Here is a 14,432-nt window from a genome sequence, read left to right as displayed (position 1 = left end):
GAAGTTAAAGGCGAAAAAATATATAAGACAAATAGTTCTGAAACTTTTATATTTGTTAGATTCATTTCTCAGATCTACACAAGAACACAAAACAAAATGTCCATTTATGGAAGCTGCCTTGTCCCCCCCCAACCCTTGCCTGTAAATGTAGTTTAAGTGGGTCCCTCTCTTTTTACATTACTTAACTCACTTAAAATGTTCATTTATTACATAATTATAGATGATTCACTAGCTCTAACCCAACCTCCACATCTCAATTAACAGTAAGTCACCTCAACCTAAAGGCTGAGCACTGTGATTCAAGGCAAATAACCTACAGCTGTGCCTTTTAAAGCTCTTTCACCTATTCAAATGACCTCATCTTTCTCTGCTTTTCTCATCTATACAATGAGTTATTACCTCATTCACAGATTTTTGAGCATGAAATGAGTTATTATAAAACTTTTAGAATCATTTCCTGTTTGGAGTAACAGTGAATAAAAATGTGTATTTTTTATGATGGTTATTAAAGATGGGCATCTAGCAAGCAATTAATAACACAGTTAATTCTAAATGTCTATTCTCTACACGGCTAACTTTTAAAATGCTACTCATCCTTCAAGACAAAGCTGGAATGTTGCCGCCACTTGATACCTTCCCTAATTGATTCCAGACTGAAAAGTACTCATTTTCTCATACATTCTATTGTTACAGCATTGCCTACTTATTAAAGTGGCATTTCTTTACCTACTGCATCATGCTATTTACTTACATGTATTGTATCCACTACTAGATTGCTCCTTAAGGTCAAAAAATGGAGTTCTTGTATTTACACTGCAGAAGAGTCCCACACATTTTATACACAGTGACCATTAAGTGTTCAGCTTAAACAGTTTCAGGCCCTTTTGTTTTTGACATTAGTATATATTTGTGCAGTATGTGTATAAACACATTCTACTGACTATACAGATGGTTGACCATTAATCTATATTGAACATATTATATAGGAAGAAACATCCAATAATTTTAAAAATTCATTTCAATAAAAATTATCATGTTCAAGACAGCAAAATCACAGTGACCCTTGAGATGCTAACAGGTCTAATGATCTAGGAAGAAAGGAATGGAGAAACTATTTATTTGGCTTCAGCAAAAGGAAGAAGTTTCAGAAGTCACCTGAGAAAATAAAATTACAAGTTAATTGCAGATGTATGGGTTCCCAAAGTAGGAATCTACTCAAGGTATTGGCTATTGAAGACCTGCTTTCTTCAAAGGGCCGTATACATTACATAATACACAGTAGTTATACCTAACAGGTTCCCTTGAAACTCTACGGTTTCTACTTTTGTTTTATGCTTTTAATCTTCGAAATGCTAGTTTTTGACTTAGAGTTCTAAGAGATCCAGAGCACTGTGACATCAACTTATTTCAGAAAGCATTTGCTGTCAATCCAGTTAGGCCAAAAGATTTCACCTTTTAATTAAACCTATTATTAAATTATACAGACTCCTAGTGCTTTTTTTAGTATTTTCTAATTTTATTTTCTAAGAAGCCATTCTAGATAAACAACTAATAATAGAAGATACACCTGGAACTTTCAAAGTCAGTTTCTATACCAAGGCTTCCTTGCCCAGGTGGTTTTAGTGTAAACACTTATGCCCTCTGGTTAACAGAAATTCAGCTACCCATAATCTTATCCTTCCATTTTAGTCTTCATAACAACCTATGAAGTAAAACTTTTTAACACCATTTTGCAGATGACAGATGTAACAGAGGTACAAAGCAAATGGTAAGTTTTCAGTGGGCTTAGCCCTTCACTGAAGGGCTAAGCAACACTCTGAGGTTAAGCACCAGCAAGAAGAGGAGAAAGCTTGGCTCTAGAACTCAAGCTCTTGCATTCTATTCCACCGTCCTACAACCTACTACACAAATTAGATTTAGAGATTTTTTTTTTTTAGACAGATGAAAACTGCTGACATGTGGTCATGTTTTCATTTAAATAGTATGGGCTTAGAAAACAATTATGTTACCTACTCATAAATTGCAACTCAACTTTAATTTGAGGACAGTTTTCTGATCTTACGCTTACCGTTCATCACGTGACTACCAGAACCGGGTCTGGTAATGTTTTATGCACAGAGATTGAAAGTCTAGAAGATTCACTGCACCCCACCTTTTTTTCCCTGAGCTTACATATAGCTCAATAAGAAGTTAATCACATGGTCATGAAAATGCTCTGTAATGTGACAGTATTACCAAACCTGCATTTTGTATTTTTCTTTCAAACTACTATCGAAAATACTTTAATATAACCCGTTCCAGTCCTATTTGTCTTTTTTAAAGTCCTATATTATCCTCCCTTGTTCTATTCATCTTTAAATACTTCCACGTTTTCTCTTAACATTTATCCATGGGTCTCACAATAAAAAATTACCATAAATGCCTGAATTTCAATTTGCTCCTGTGGAAAATGGAAAAAGACGTTAGTCCGGCCTAGCTGCATCCTGAAACTTAGCAAAAGATAAAAGTCTACGCTGACAGAGCCAGGCGTGTTGACAAATGAATGGAAAATAAAAGAACATCTCTGGGGTGGCTTCGCCATCCCTCATCTCGCCAGAGGCCCACAGACGCCAGGAGGCAGGCGGCCGCGATCCTCCTGCGACATCCCGAGCGCAGTAGGCCTCGATCCTCCCTCTCTCTCCGCAGGCTCAAGGCGCAGCGGCAGTTTGGCTACAAAAAGGACAAGGCACTGAACGGCTTCCGTCACTCCCGGAATTCCCAACTTGTTGGGGAGAGGAGGGAAAACCGAGGCGACGACCGGAGGTTCCGCTCCAAGGAAGCTGCCGACAGAAACCCGGCAGGGTCTGTAAAACGCAGGCAACAAAACTAACCAGACACAAGAGCTAAGACTGACAGTGAGGGACCCTGGGGTCCCCAAAAACGCAGCTCGCCGCCTCTCCCCCGCCCGAAGGGCGCGGGGTCAAAGGCCATCTGCAGAAGCTCCAAGCACATTGGCTGACGGACAGGCGCGCAGGCGCTGGGGGTGGGTCCCATACTCGCCGCAGCCGCGTCTGCGGAGCCGTGAATCCTCCAGCTACTCACCGGGGTCTGGGAATCCGGCCACAAGCAGACGCTTCAGCCAGAGCCGTAGGGGTTGAGAGGAGAGGGAGAGCTGATGCAGACAGCGCGCGACCTCCCCGCAGCGAGCCCATCCAGCCCCGCCTCCCAAAAGGCGCGCGCAGAACGTTCTTGCAGCCCCGGGGGGCGGGGCCTGACGCCGGGCTCCAGAAGAGGGCGGGGCGCTGTCTTTCCCCGCACGGGCTCCCCCTAATCTGCGAGCGTCGGGAGGGGCGTGGATAAAGGAGAGGCGAGCTTTTCCGGGTGTCCGGTGCGGTTGTAGAAAAGGGGCGGAGCCGACTCGGGCTGGACTCCCAGCCCACCTCTCCGACTAGAGAGGACCCGCCCCTCTCTTAAAAACTGTTCTGCGGTTGCCCTGGGAAGCTCTCACTAATACAGGACAGCTGGCTTTGATGGGATGCTTTCCAGAGTTGCTTTAACTCGAGTACACCGGTTGTTTTCAAACTCTTTAAGGAACAGTTTTATCTTTTTTTTTTAAATGGAAGTTTTCTTGAAGGCCCTAAGTAAATAAAGATGACATTTAATTTGCAAATGTATAAAATCACATTTGTAGTGGAGTATAGAAATAATTGAGAACAATGAGACAGGTGTAAAGAACAAGAACTTTCGAAAGAGGGGTTACAGCTGAAGGTTTCCATCTTACATCAGCCTGAGAAGCCAAGAGAATTCTGTTTTGTAACAAGGAAATCCTGGCTCACAGTCTAGAACTTGCTGACGTGACCAATTTTGTAAGGGCTGTCCTTAAAATCACACTGGATTTTTAAGAGGAATTTTGGTTGTGAAATATGCATATGTGAATGTATCCCGTATGTGCACATTTTAAAAAATAATAAAAAGAATACCCTGGTACCCATTACAGAGCTGAAGATGCAGAACACCAGTATTTTTGAAGCCTTCTCAAAAGCCCTCTCCATCTCGCTCCCAGACAGAAATAACCTTTATGCTAAATTTTGTATTATTTATTTCCTTGAATTTTGAGCATAGTTATGTATGTGTGATTCCCTAAAAATATAAGTTATCCTGATGTTGTATTTTTTATAACGAATCATACAGCATTTTCCCCTCCGGCTTCTTTTTTTCACTCCACATTTGGGTTTTGAGATTTATCTATACAGAGATACATTTCACATAGGCTGGCATATCACCATAACACCTGTTGTTATTGTTAGATTTTAAAATTTTTGCCTGGCAATAGCATCTCTTAATTTGCTCTTTTAATTTACATTAACCCCCTTGCCAATGAGGTTGTGCATCTTTATAAATGCTTAGTGGCTATTTGGTTTCAGTAAAATGCCTGTTCTCAATTTTAACTCACTTTTTGTAGGCTTCTTGCTTTTGGAAACTAATTTGTAGATAATTATTTTTAAAGTTTAAGTACGTTTCTCTTGTTGGTTATATGTGTTTCAAATAGCTTCTTTCAGTTTATGGATTGTCCTTCTAACTTTCTGTGGTATCTTTTGATAACCAAAAGCTCTATATTTTAAGTATTGCTAGTTGAATTTAACAAATTTTTACATTATAGTTTCACACATTTTGCTTTCTTGTTTACAAGAGTCTTCCCAACCTGAGACCATAAGATACTCTCTTTTATTTTCTAAAAGTTTTAAAGCTTAATTATGAAATATTTTTAGACACAGAAAAATATAAATAAAATAATGAGTATGTTATAGGCTTTGTTGCTTTTGGAAATTAATTTGTAGATAATCTTTATATATTTTTAAAGTTTAAATACTTCTCTCTTGTTGGTTATACGCACTCAGCTCTACATATTGAAAAATTTAGCGAGCCCCTCTTTCTTACAGTTCTTCTCTAAAATCGCCTTAACTACTCTTGGCTGTTTGCTCTTTCATATAAACTTTAGGATGAATCAGCCAAGATCCATAAAAAACCCTATTTGGATTTTGATTGGAATGGATTTGACTTTATTGATTAATTTATGCACAGGCCTGGGAAGTAAGGAGAAGGATCTTTATTGCTAATGCCAAACAAGAAATGGATGCTGTTTTGCTAGTATCAGGACAAGATCAACCCCAAGGATCTTGTGGGGGTAGAGACTATTATAATAATAAATGGCTACTATTAGTTTAATGCATTAGGACAGTTTCAATAAGAATTTGATAAGCAAAATTTGTATTTTTTCCCCATTCTTCCCTGGTTGGATCATTTTTTTTTCCCTTTGGGATCTCAGTGACCATCCTGATGCAACACATTTGAAATGTCTCTTTACCACACAAAATCAATTTATATGCAGCTCTCCCTTTTTTCCTTCTAGCAATCCATCCATTAGATGAATGGCATATTCCTCCAGTGCTAGTTTTTAGTTAAAATACATATGAAAAATAGACAATTGAATTTGGCAGAAATTATAGCCATCCTGTATTTAAAAAATGTCAAGATTTAGTGTGTAAAAATATATGTGATCATTACAACAAAACATTGTTCCCATACCTCCCAATAATTAAGTAATCCACACAAACACACTTTGTAAAAAAAAGTGATGTGAGTAAAATAACAATGACATTGTCTCTATAAGTAATATATCTACATTTCTTGCCATTAGCACGGGACCAACGGAACAGTCAGAGTTATAAGATGAGGCATTAGTTGCAATCCCAGTCCAATTTATAAATACTGTTTTGCATTGAATCTGATGGGTAGAAAAAGTCATGCAATGAGAATCTACCCTAATTAATGTATGTTGGCAGACATAATCAAACAGTTTTTAAGAAGTAGGCAAGCACCAATATAGTTATAAAATAAAATACCCTTTCTTTCATTCAACATCAGGATATTTATTAATATAATAACTCCCATAAACAGAGTAGGGAATAATGATTATTTCAAAAAATGCAGAAAAAAAAACTAGGCCCTCAGGACTGATACTCTCTTATCTTGATTTCCTAGGATTCTATGATACTGGAAATATTACTTTAGAATTTCTATCTCTGTCAATTTTTAAAATTGATAAACTGGTGGCAACAATTGACTCTAGAGAGAGAGAGAGTTATCTAAATGTTCAAATTGAAGCAAGAAAGGAATTTGTATCCTGAAATCCCCTACTGCACTGTAAAAGATTAGCGTCTCCTTGACAGCATGGATTTTGCCCTTTTTAAATGTCCAGAGCCAACAAAAGTTGTTGACATATAACAAGAATGCAACAATAATTTATTCAGGGGATAAAAGAATAAAAGACTAAGGGGTTACTTACTCATTATTATTTAATCCTAGTTTCTGATATGTACTGTTTGCTCTAGTCCTAGAACTGTCCTTACTGTCACCTGAATACCTTATGTCTTTTTATCCCCTCCAGTCCCTGCAGTTTCCTCAGAATCTCCTAGACATATTATGTCATTTCATACCTTTGTTCATCACTCCACTCACCTGACATGTCTTCTCAGTTCCTGTCCATATCCTTTCCACTCATGCTAATCAGAGATCTTTTTTACCAGCAATAGAAACTGAATCTGGCACACTAAAGCACAAATAGACCTCATGTGGAAGGTTTCAGAGTATAGCAGGAAGGTGAAGCCTAGTGAATTAGGCAATGGGCGGGAACCCAGAAGGGCTGGACAACTGGGATCACAGTCTCATGCAATGGTACAGATTAAGGCACTGATACTTTCAAGTGCACTGAACTCTCAATGTTTTTGACACCACCATGAAGAATTTATCCATTCTGCCTGCATTGTTTGCCTTACTTCTTCAAGATTAAAATCTTTGGTCGGAAAAATTTGATTAGCTAAGCCTAGGTTATATGTCTGTATCTCCTTAGCTTCCTTGAAAAAGGAGTCGGTCCATTTGGCTTCCTTAATGGGCAGTCAGGCACAAGACACACACTATGGTATTCCTCCAAAACCAGGATTTTGGGATTCTAAATAGCCAACAAACAAATGCAGTAAATCTCAAAACAAAAGTTCAATTATCTACTACACTATGCTTCAATGTCCATGTCAAGTCTACCTTCTCTAATATTGTACTACGTACAATGTAATTATTACTACATATATACATTAATCACTATTACAGTGAGTACAGGCAGTACTATGAAACAGCAATAATTTCTTCATTAATTAAATTGTCATACCATTCTTTACATCATATTTTGCTTTATAAAGGTGTAACTCTTGACTAGGCTATCTCTTGACATCATTTGGAATGCAAAGAATGTAACTCCCAAGAAATCCCCTGAATATAACACCAAAGCCTCTACCAGCTGATAGCAGCAGATAATTCAGAGATCCAAACTCTTACCCATCACCCTACTGCTCTAATTTTTCACCATGTGTACCCAGAGATCTTGAATACCTACCAGTCTTGACAACAAAGAATACAATCTAACTCTATCCTACATAAATTCATAAATTGTGACACAGGTCAAAGAGGAAACTAGTGTTGGCAGGTCATGTCTCTAACTCAAAGCCGTGTAAATTCCCTGGCCTTGTAGTGGCCACAGGGGCTAAGGTGCCTTCTTTACTCATTATAGGGGCTGATTTAGGATTGACTCACACCCTAGTATTAAACTCAGTGTAAGTAGTTCTCAACTGCTATGGTCTCAGTGTTTGCATTCCTTCAAACCATGTTGAAACCAAACTCCTCTGGTGATGGTACCGGGAGGTGGAGAATTTGGAGGTGGGGACTTTTGAAGTGATTAGGTCTTGAAAGAAGAGCCGTCATGAATAGATAATAGTGCCTTTAGAAAAGAGGATCCAGAGAGACCCTGGCCCTTTTCTGCCATCTGAGGATAAAATAAGAAATCTGTGGCTCAAAAGAGGGCTTTCACCTGACCATGCTGGCACCTTAAACTTAAACTTCCAGCCCCCAGGACTGGGAGAAATAAATGCTTGATGTTTATAAATCGTCTGGCTATCATATTTTGTTATAGCAGCCCTAAGCAGACTGAGAAACCACCTAATAGGCCAAGTCCATTTGACAGAAGCTCTTTTCATTTCTGATTGAAGCACTTGGCGAGGTTATGGCACTGCAAGTGATGGAGATGGGAGAGAGTTCCAGTGTCATTACTGGCCCACACAGAGGTGGCAGAGCATTCACCTCTGGCTAATTGGTGCAGCTAGATTGAATACACTGATGAAGGCTATGGGCCATCTCTCCTGGCAAGACTCTGTTCCATGTGGCAGTTGAGACAGATGGTTGTCTTTAGTTGAAATCTGGGCCAGCAGAAGGATATGGCACTTCCTGAGTGGGGCAACTACTCCACAGGTTGATACATAGCCTGTCAATATTTAAAGGGAAGGAAGTTTCATGTATTGTGATTGAGCATTAATTTTATACCCTAATTAGCCAATCCCCAAATGTTGTACTACCTAAATCTACTACAGATTTTACAGTTATTTTCTAAGGCATTAGATTTTTTTTCTTTCTTTCTTTCCGGGATAACATAGATTCCTTAACCAAATTGACCTAACCTTTCTTCTGCCATAAAACCATCATCATCTCCTGATGTTAAAAAAAAAAAAAAGAGAGCAGTTTGCAAAGTACTAAAGAAAAAAAAAAAAGGCCTGTTATTGCTTAAGATACATGAGCCCACTCATCCTCTATTTATATGAGAGCACAAGTAATTTTTCTCAACGGTGAGTGCTGCAAGGTGATTTTCTGTGCCTGCTTATTCTAAGTAGCTGGCAATTTCTCTTGGTAAAAGAGTAAAAGAAAGAACATGCACTTATTCTCTGATAAAATATCCCTCTATTAGAGAACCCAATTAAAAAGTAGGTCTGTGCCTTGTACATCTTTTCTACCTCCCCTAATGTCAAGATCCATGAGCACAGACACAAAGATGTCTAATTCACTGCTGGGTCTCCTATATCCAGCACGTAGTAGGTGCATGTAGTAGGATGAGTAATAGTCCCCAAAGAGAACTAGCTCCAAATCCTCTGAAAATGTGAATGTTACTTTACATGGCAAAAGAGACATTGCAGATGTGATTAAGTATCTTGAGATGAAGATTGTCTGCATGGGCCCTAACTATCATCACAAGTGTCCTATTCAGAGGCCGGGAAAGGGAAATTTGACAGAGAAGGCAGTGTGGCTGCTGAAGCAAAACGGTATGCTGCCAACTCTGAAGACTGGGGAAAGGGCTCCAAGGAAAGGAAGGAAAGGAAGGAAAGGAATGCAGCTCTAGAAGCTGGAAAAGGCAAAAAAACAAATTCTTCCTTCAGCCTCCAAAGGGAGAGAGACCAACCAAGCCAACACCTTGATTTCAGCCCAGTGAAACTGACTTCAGCCTTCAGAATTCCAGAACTGCAAGAAAATAAATGAATGGTTTTTTTTTTAAGCTACCAAGTTTGTACTAATTCATTCCAGCAACTGAAGGAAACTAATATGGTGCTCAAGAAATGTGTTGAATAAATAAAGCAATGAACAGTAGGGATTCAGTAAATGTTACATTAATTACAAGATAGGAGATTGGTCTAAAGAGAGTGTGTGAGAAGAAAAACGGTAGATGTACCATTTACTCTTCTTTTTATTGTGGACATTAAAATGGTTTTTTGGATGTGAGAGAATTGTCTTACAAATATATGCACGGAGTTAAAATTAATCACACTAATCTAACCTGGAGTTTTCCTTCATCAAATTTTATTCTGGTTGTTTTGGTTGTTTTGTTTTGTTGAGATTGCTCAGTATGTTAGTTTTATCATAACTGGTTTTGATTATGCATTTATTCATAATTTTGGGGGGGTGCCTACTGTCAGAATACATCAGTTCAGAAGAAATGTCCACCTTCTAGAAGTTTGTTATCTAGAAGATAGAGAGATACACACTGTGTGGTTTATATTAATTATCCACTTACCACTGTATGGGCTACTTCAATCATATTCAAGAGTTTGTGTTCCTGTAAGGCGGGCTTTCCTTCATTCATCTTTATATTTTCATAGCCCCTCGCTCAATGCCTTTCACATAGCAAGTCTTCAAATATGTTTCTTTAATTGAATGTATCTAGTGGCCAGAAATTCATCCTTTATTGACTAAATAAGAAATAAAGCACTGTGTGTGTGTGTGTGTGTGTGTGTGTATGTGTGTTTATTCATGTGTGTGATAACTTGGTGGTAACATTTTTATGTTCCCGCTTCTTTCAAAATAAATTATTTGAGTATGATGCTTAATCATCTTTTAGAATAAAAAATACAATAAAAGCAGAACTTACCAAATTACCAATTATGATTCCATAGCAGAGAAAAGAAATACACATATATTCTCTAAACGCTCTCTTAATATTTTATGATTCATTAGAAAAATATTAATGTGCTCCCAGAAAGATTAGAAATACAGTTTTACACATATATTTTAACTGTTTTTATATGTTTAGAACTTGTTTCAAGGTATGACATATCTTTATTTTGCAACATTAATTTTTCAACTTTGTACAACTTGTTCAGGAAAAGTATAGAAGAAAATATCAAAAGAATGAGAAAATATTGACTTCAAAAACTATTTTTCAAGTGAGTGTCAATGATATTAGTCCATTTAAAAAAACAAGGTAAGGAAATTTTAGATTGGGCTTACCAAAAACAGAATATGTTGGCTTTCCCCAAATTTTTCTCCAAACTTCCGGTTCAATTTTGATTCTCTCCTATACATGTTCAAGCTCCCCAGATGATTCTTATCTTCCTAGTTGTCCCTGGGGTATCTTTTTCTCCAAGCCTGAGATTTCTTTTCCCTCCAGCTTTTACCATGGGCAGCTCTGTAGTTCTGTAAATTCTGACTGGAGGTACCTGGCTTGAGCTCATTGGCTCCGCTTGGATTACATCAGGCTCGCATCTACTGGAGCTTTGTTGGAGTTACGGCAACTCATAGAATTTTAGAGTGTGAAAAGATATTAAAGTTCAGCGAGACAGCATTTCTCTTAGTAGAACAATCTCTTCTACAACACTCCAAACACATGGTTAATATAGTTTGCTTGGAAACAGCCAAGGAGAGGCAACTGATGCCCACAAAGTCAGGACAACTTGCTCCAAAGTTGCCCTCAAGTTAAGCCAAAACTGAGTCTATCCCTTCCATAAATTGATCCTAGCTCTTTTTTTATGGAGCTACAAAAAATACTATAATCCCTCTTCTTTAAGAAGGCCCTAAAAATAAACAAATATGTTTCTAATTTTCTTTCCAAGTTTTTAGAGAGAAGTATTTGACCTCTTTAAAAATTCTCTGTGACTTTGCAGCCAGAATAAAGAACTGAGTTGCCAGTGCAGAATATACTCTATTTTTCTGTCAAGTTAGCTTGAGATGTCAGTATCAAGAGGAAAAGGAAAAGCTCTAATTTTTCACATCAACTTACTTTCAATATCAAGTTTCCGGTGAACACAATGCTGGGTGAACTAACCAATGTAGATAGTCCTCTTCCCACACACATAGAAATGCTGGGTAAAATGTAATTCCGAACTATTTGTATTTAATGTATAACAGGGCAGAGAAAGAGAGAGAGAGAGAGAGAATACTTTGTGTCAAAAACGAAGAGAATTTGGAGCCAAACAACAAAGGCAACAATACAATTAATAACAGCAACAACCCATTAGGCACAGACTGTTTTAGAAGAACTCCTGAAAACTGTTCAAAGAAGAGAGATTGAAGACTCAGGCAAATATTACTAAATTTTAAATGGACGGTAGTTACATGTATTTCGGATTTTTGGACATATGAAAATATTTTATGATAAAAGATCTAAGGATATATGTTTAATATACTTAAAAAATGAGATGCATGGACCCACAGTCTGCCTCTGCTTGCTCCCCAAGTCATCTGGATAGGACTATTGCCCTCACAGGGATTTTTACAACCTTCTGGTGGGTAGTGGCTGGATATGTGCTGAGCAACCTGAACCGGTTCAGAAGAGAGTAGGTGAAAGAAGATGTAGAGCAGCTGTAATGTGCAACAAGATTTCAGAAAAAGTGAAATGAACAAAAGTACTTATTTGGGTTTAATGATGCAACCATTGTGGGTATTGAGTTTCATAACCCTATGTTTATGGTAAACATTTTGTACATTTTTAGTACTGTGAATTATACGAAAATGAGTTTGTATAGTCATTTAAAATGTGAAATAAAGTTGAAACACTTCAAAACACAACAAAAGTCTAAGGAGAACTCTACACTTAACTCTCGGGCGCCTGGATGGCTCAGTTGGTTATGCATCTGCCTTCGGCTAAAGTCATGATCCCAGGGTCCCGGGGAACAGCCCCGTGTCACTGGGCTCCCTGCTCAGAAGGGAGTCTGCTTCTGCCCCTCTCCCTGTTCCTTCTCTTTCTCTTTCACTCACCCTCTCAAATAAATAAATAAAGTCTTTAAAAAAAAATCTAAGGAGAATCTCGGGGGAATCTGGGGAAACTTGGTAAGCAGGTGAAGCAGGTGTAATTTTGTTTTCTTAAATTTTTTATTAAGTTTTTATTTTAAATTCCATTATAGTTAACAGAGTGTTACATTAGTTTCAGGTGTACAATATAGTGAGTCAACAATTCTATACATTACTCAGTGCTCATCATGATAAATGTACTCTTAATCCCTTTCACCTAATTCACCCATCCCCCTACCCATCTCCACACTGGTAACCATCAGTTCTCGGTAGTTAAGTCTGTTTCCTGGTTTCTTTTCTTTTTTTTCTTTTTTTCTCCTTTGCTCATTTGTTTTGTTTCTTAAATTCCACATATGAGTGAAATCATATGGTATCTGTCTCTCTGGCTTATTTCACTCAGCATTATACTCTCTAGCTTCACCCATGTTATTGCAAATGGCAAGATTTCATTTTTTATGACTGAATAATATTCAGCACATTATTTTATATCCTCAACATTACTGAATTCATTTATCAGTTGTAGTAGTGTTTTGGTGTTTAGAGCTTTCTATACACAGTATCATGTTATGTGCAAATAGTCAAAGTTTTACTACTTCCTTATCAATTTGGATGCCTTTTTATTTCTTTTTGTTGTCTGATTGCTGTGGCTTGGACTTCCAGTACTATGTTAAATAAAATTGGTGAGAGTGGACATCCCTGTCTTGTTCCTGACCTTAGGGGAAAAGCTGCCAGTTTTTCCCCATTGAGGATGATGTTAGCTGTGGGTTTTTCATATATGGCCTTTATTATATTGAGATATGTTTCCTATAAACCTACTTTGTTGAGGGTTTTCATCATGAATGGATGTTATACTTTGTTAAATGCTTTTTCCACATGCATTGAAATAATCATATGGTTTTTATCCTTTCTCCTGTTGATGTGATACGTCACACTGATTGATTTATGAAGATTAAGTCACCTTTGCATCACAGGAATAAATCCCACTTGATCGTAGTGAATGATTTTTTTAATGTATTGTTGGATTTGGTCTGCTAATCTTTATTGAGGATTTTCGCATCTGTGTTCATCAAAGATATTGGCCCATAGTTCTCTTCTTTTGTGGTGTCTTTATCTAGCTTTGGTATCAGGTTAATACTGACCTCACTGAATGAATTTGGAAGGTTTCCTTCTATTTTCTTGGAATAGTGTGAGAAGAATAGGTATTAACTCTTCTTTAAATGTTTGGTAGAATTCACCTGTAAAGCCCTTTGGTCCTGGACTTTTGTTTGTTGGGAGGTTTTTGATTACTGATTCAATTTCATTACTGTTAATTGGTCTGTTCAAATTTTCTATTTCTTCCTGCTTCAGTTTTGGTAGGTTATATGCTAGGAATTTATGCATTTCTTCTAGGTTGTCCAATTTGTTGGCATATAGCTTTTCATAATATTCTCTTAAAATTGTTTGTATTTCCATGGTGGAGTTTTAATTTCTCCTCTTTCATTTGTGGTTTTGTTTGAGTCCTCTCTCTCTCTCTCTCCCTCTTACTCTCCCTCTCTCTCTCTCTCTTTCATGTGTCTGGCGAAAGGTTTTTCAATTTTGTTAATCTTTTCAAAGAACAAGCTCCTGGCTTCATTGATCTATTCTTTTTGTTTGTTTCTGTATCATTTATTTCTGCTCTAATCTTTATTATTTCCTTCCTTTTGCTGCATGTGGGTTTTGTTTGTTCTTTTTCTAGCTCCTATAGGTGTAAGGTTAGGCTGTTTATTTGAGATTTTTCTTGTTTTATGAGGTAGGCCTGCATTGCTATAAACCTCCCTCTTATAAATGCTTTTGCTGCATCCCAAAGATTTTAGATTGTTGTGTTTTCATTTTCATTTGTTTCCATGTATTTTTTAAAATTTCTTCTTTGATTTCTTGTTTGACCCATTCATTGTTTAGTAACATGTTATTTAAGTTCCATGTATTTGTGCTCTTGCAGATTTTTTTCTTGGTGGATGATTTCTAATTTCATGGCATTGTGGTCACAAAAGATGCATGGC

At 37.5% G+C, this 14,432-nt stretch overlaps 1 protein-coding gene across 4 annotated transcripts in view; it reads right to left on the bottom strand.

Annotated features, from left to right (window-relative positions):
- Positions 1-3,264, bottom strand: part of MANEA (mannosidase endo-alpha) — a 73,983-nt gene extending 70,719 nt beyond the window's left edge. Inside the window, exon 1 of one of the 4 annotated variants that reach the window (XM_073893652.1) lies at positions 3,082-3,264. In XM_073893652.1, the coding sequence (XP_073749753.1) occupies positions 3,082-3,191 (110 nt within the window). In that variant the 5' untranslated portion in view covers positions 3,192-3,264. Of the gene's footprint in view, positions 1-2,068; positions 2,376-2,413; positions 2,690-3,081 lie in introns of those variants that run through there. The other 3 variants (XM_025862809.2, XM_073893651.1, XM_073893650.1) reach the window with 3 other exon arrangements.
- Positions 3,265-14,432: the final 11,168 nt, after the last annotated feature.

Source organism: Callorhinus ursinus, unplaced genomic scaffold, assembly GCF_003265705.2.
Source record: "Callorhinus ursinus isolate GAN/ISIS: 27379988/994484 unplaced genomic scaffold, GSC_fseal_2.0 scaffold6, whole genome shotgun sequence".
NCBI lineage: Eukaryota > Metazoa > Chordata > Mammalia > Carnivora > Otariidae > Callorhinus > Callorhinus ursinus.
This window is presented reverse-complemented; position numbering and strand designations above follow the sequence as displayed.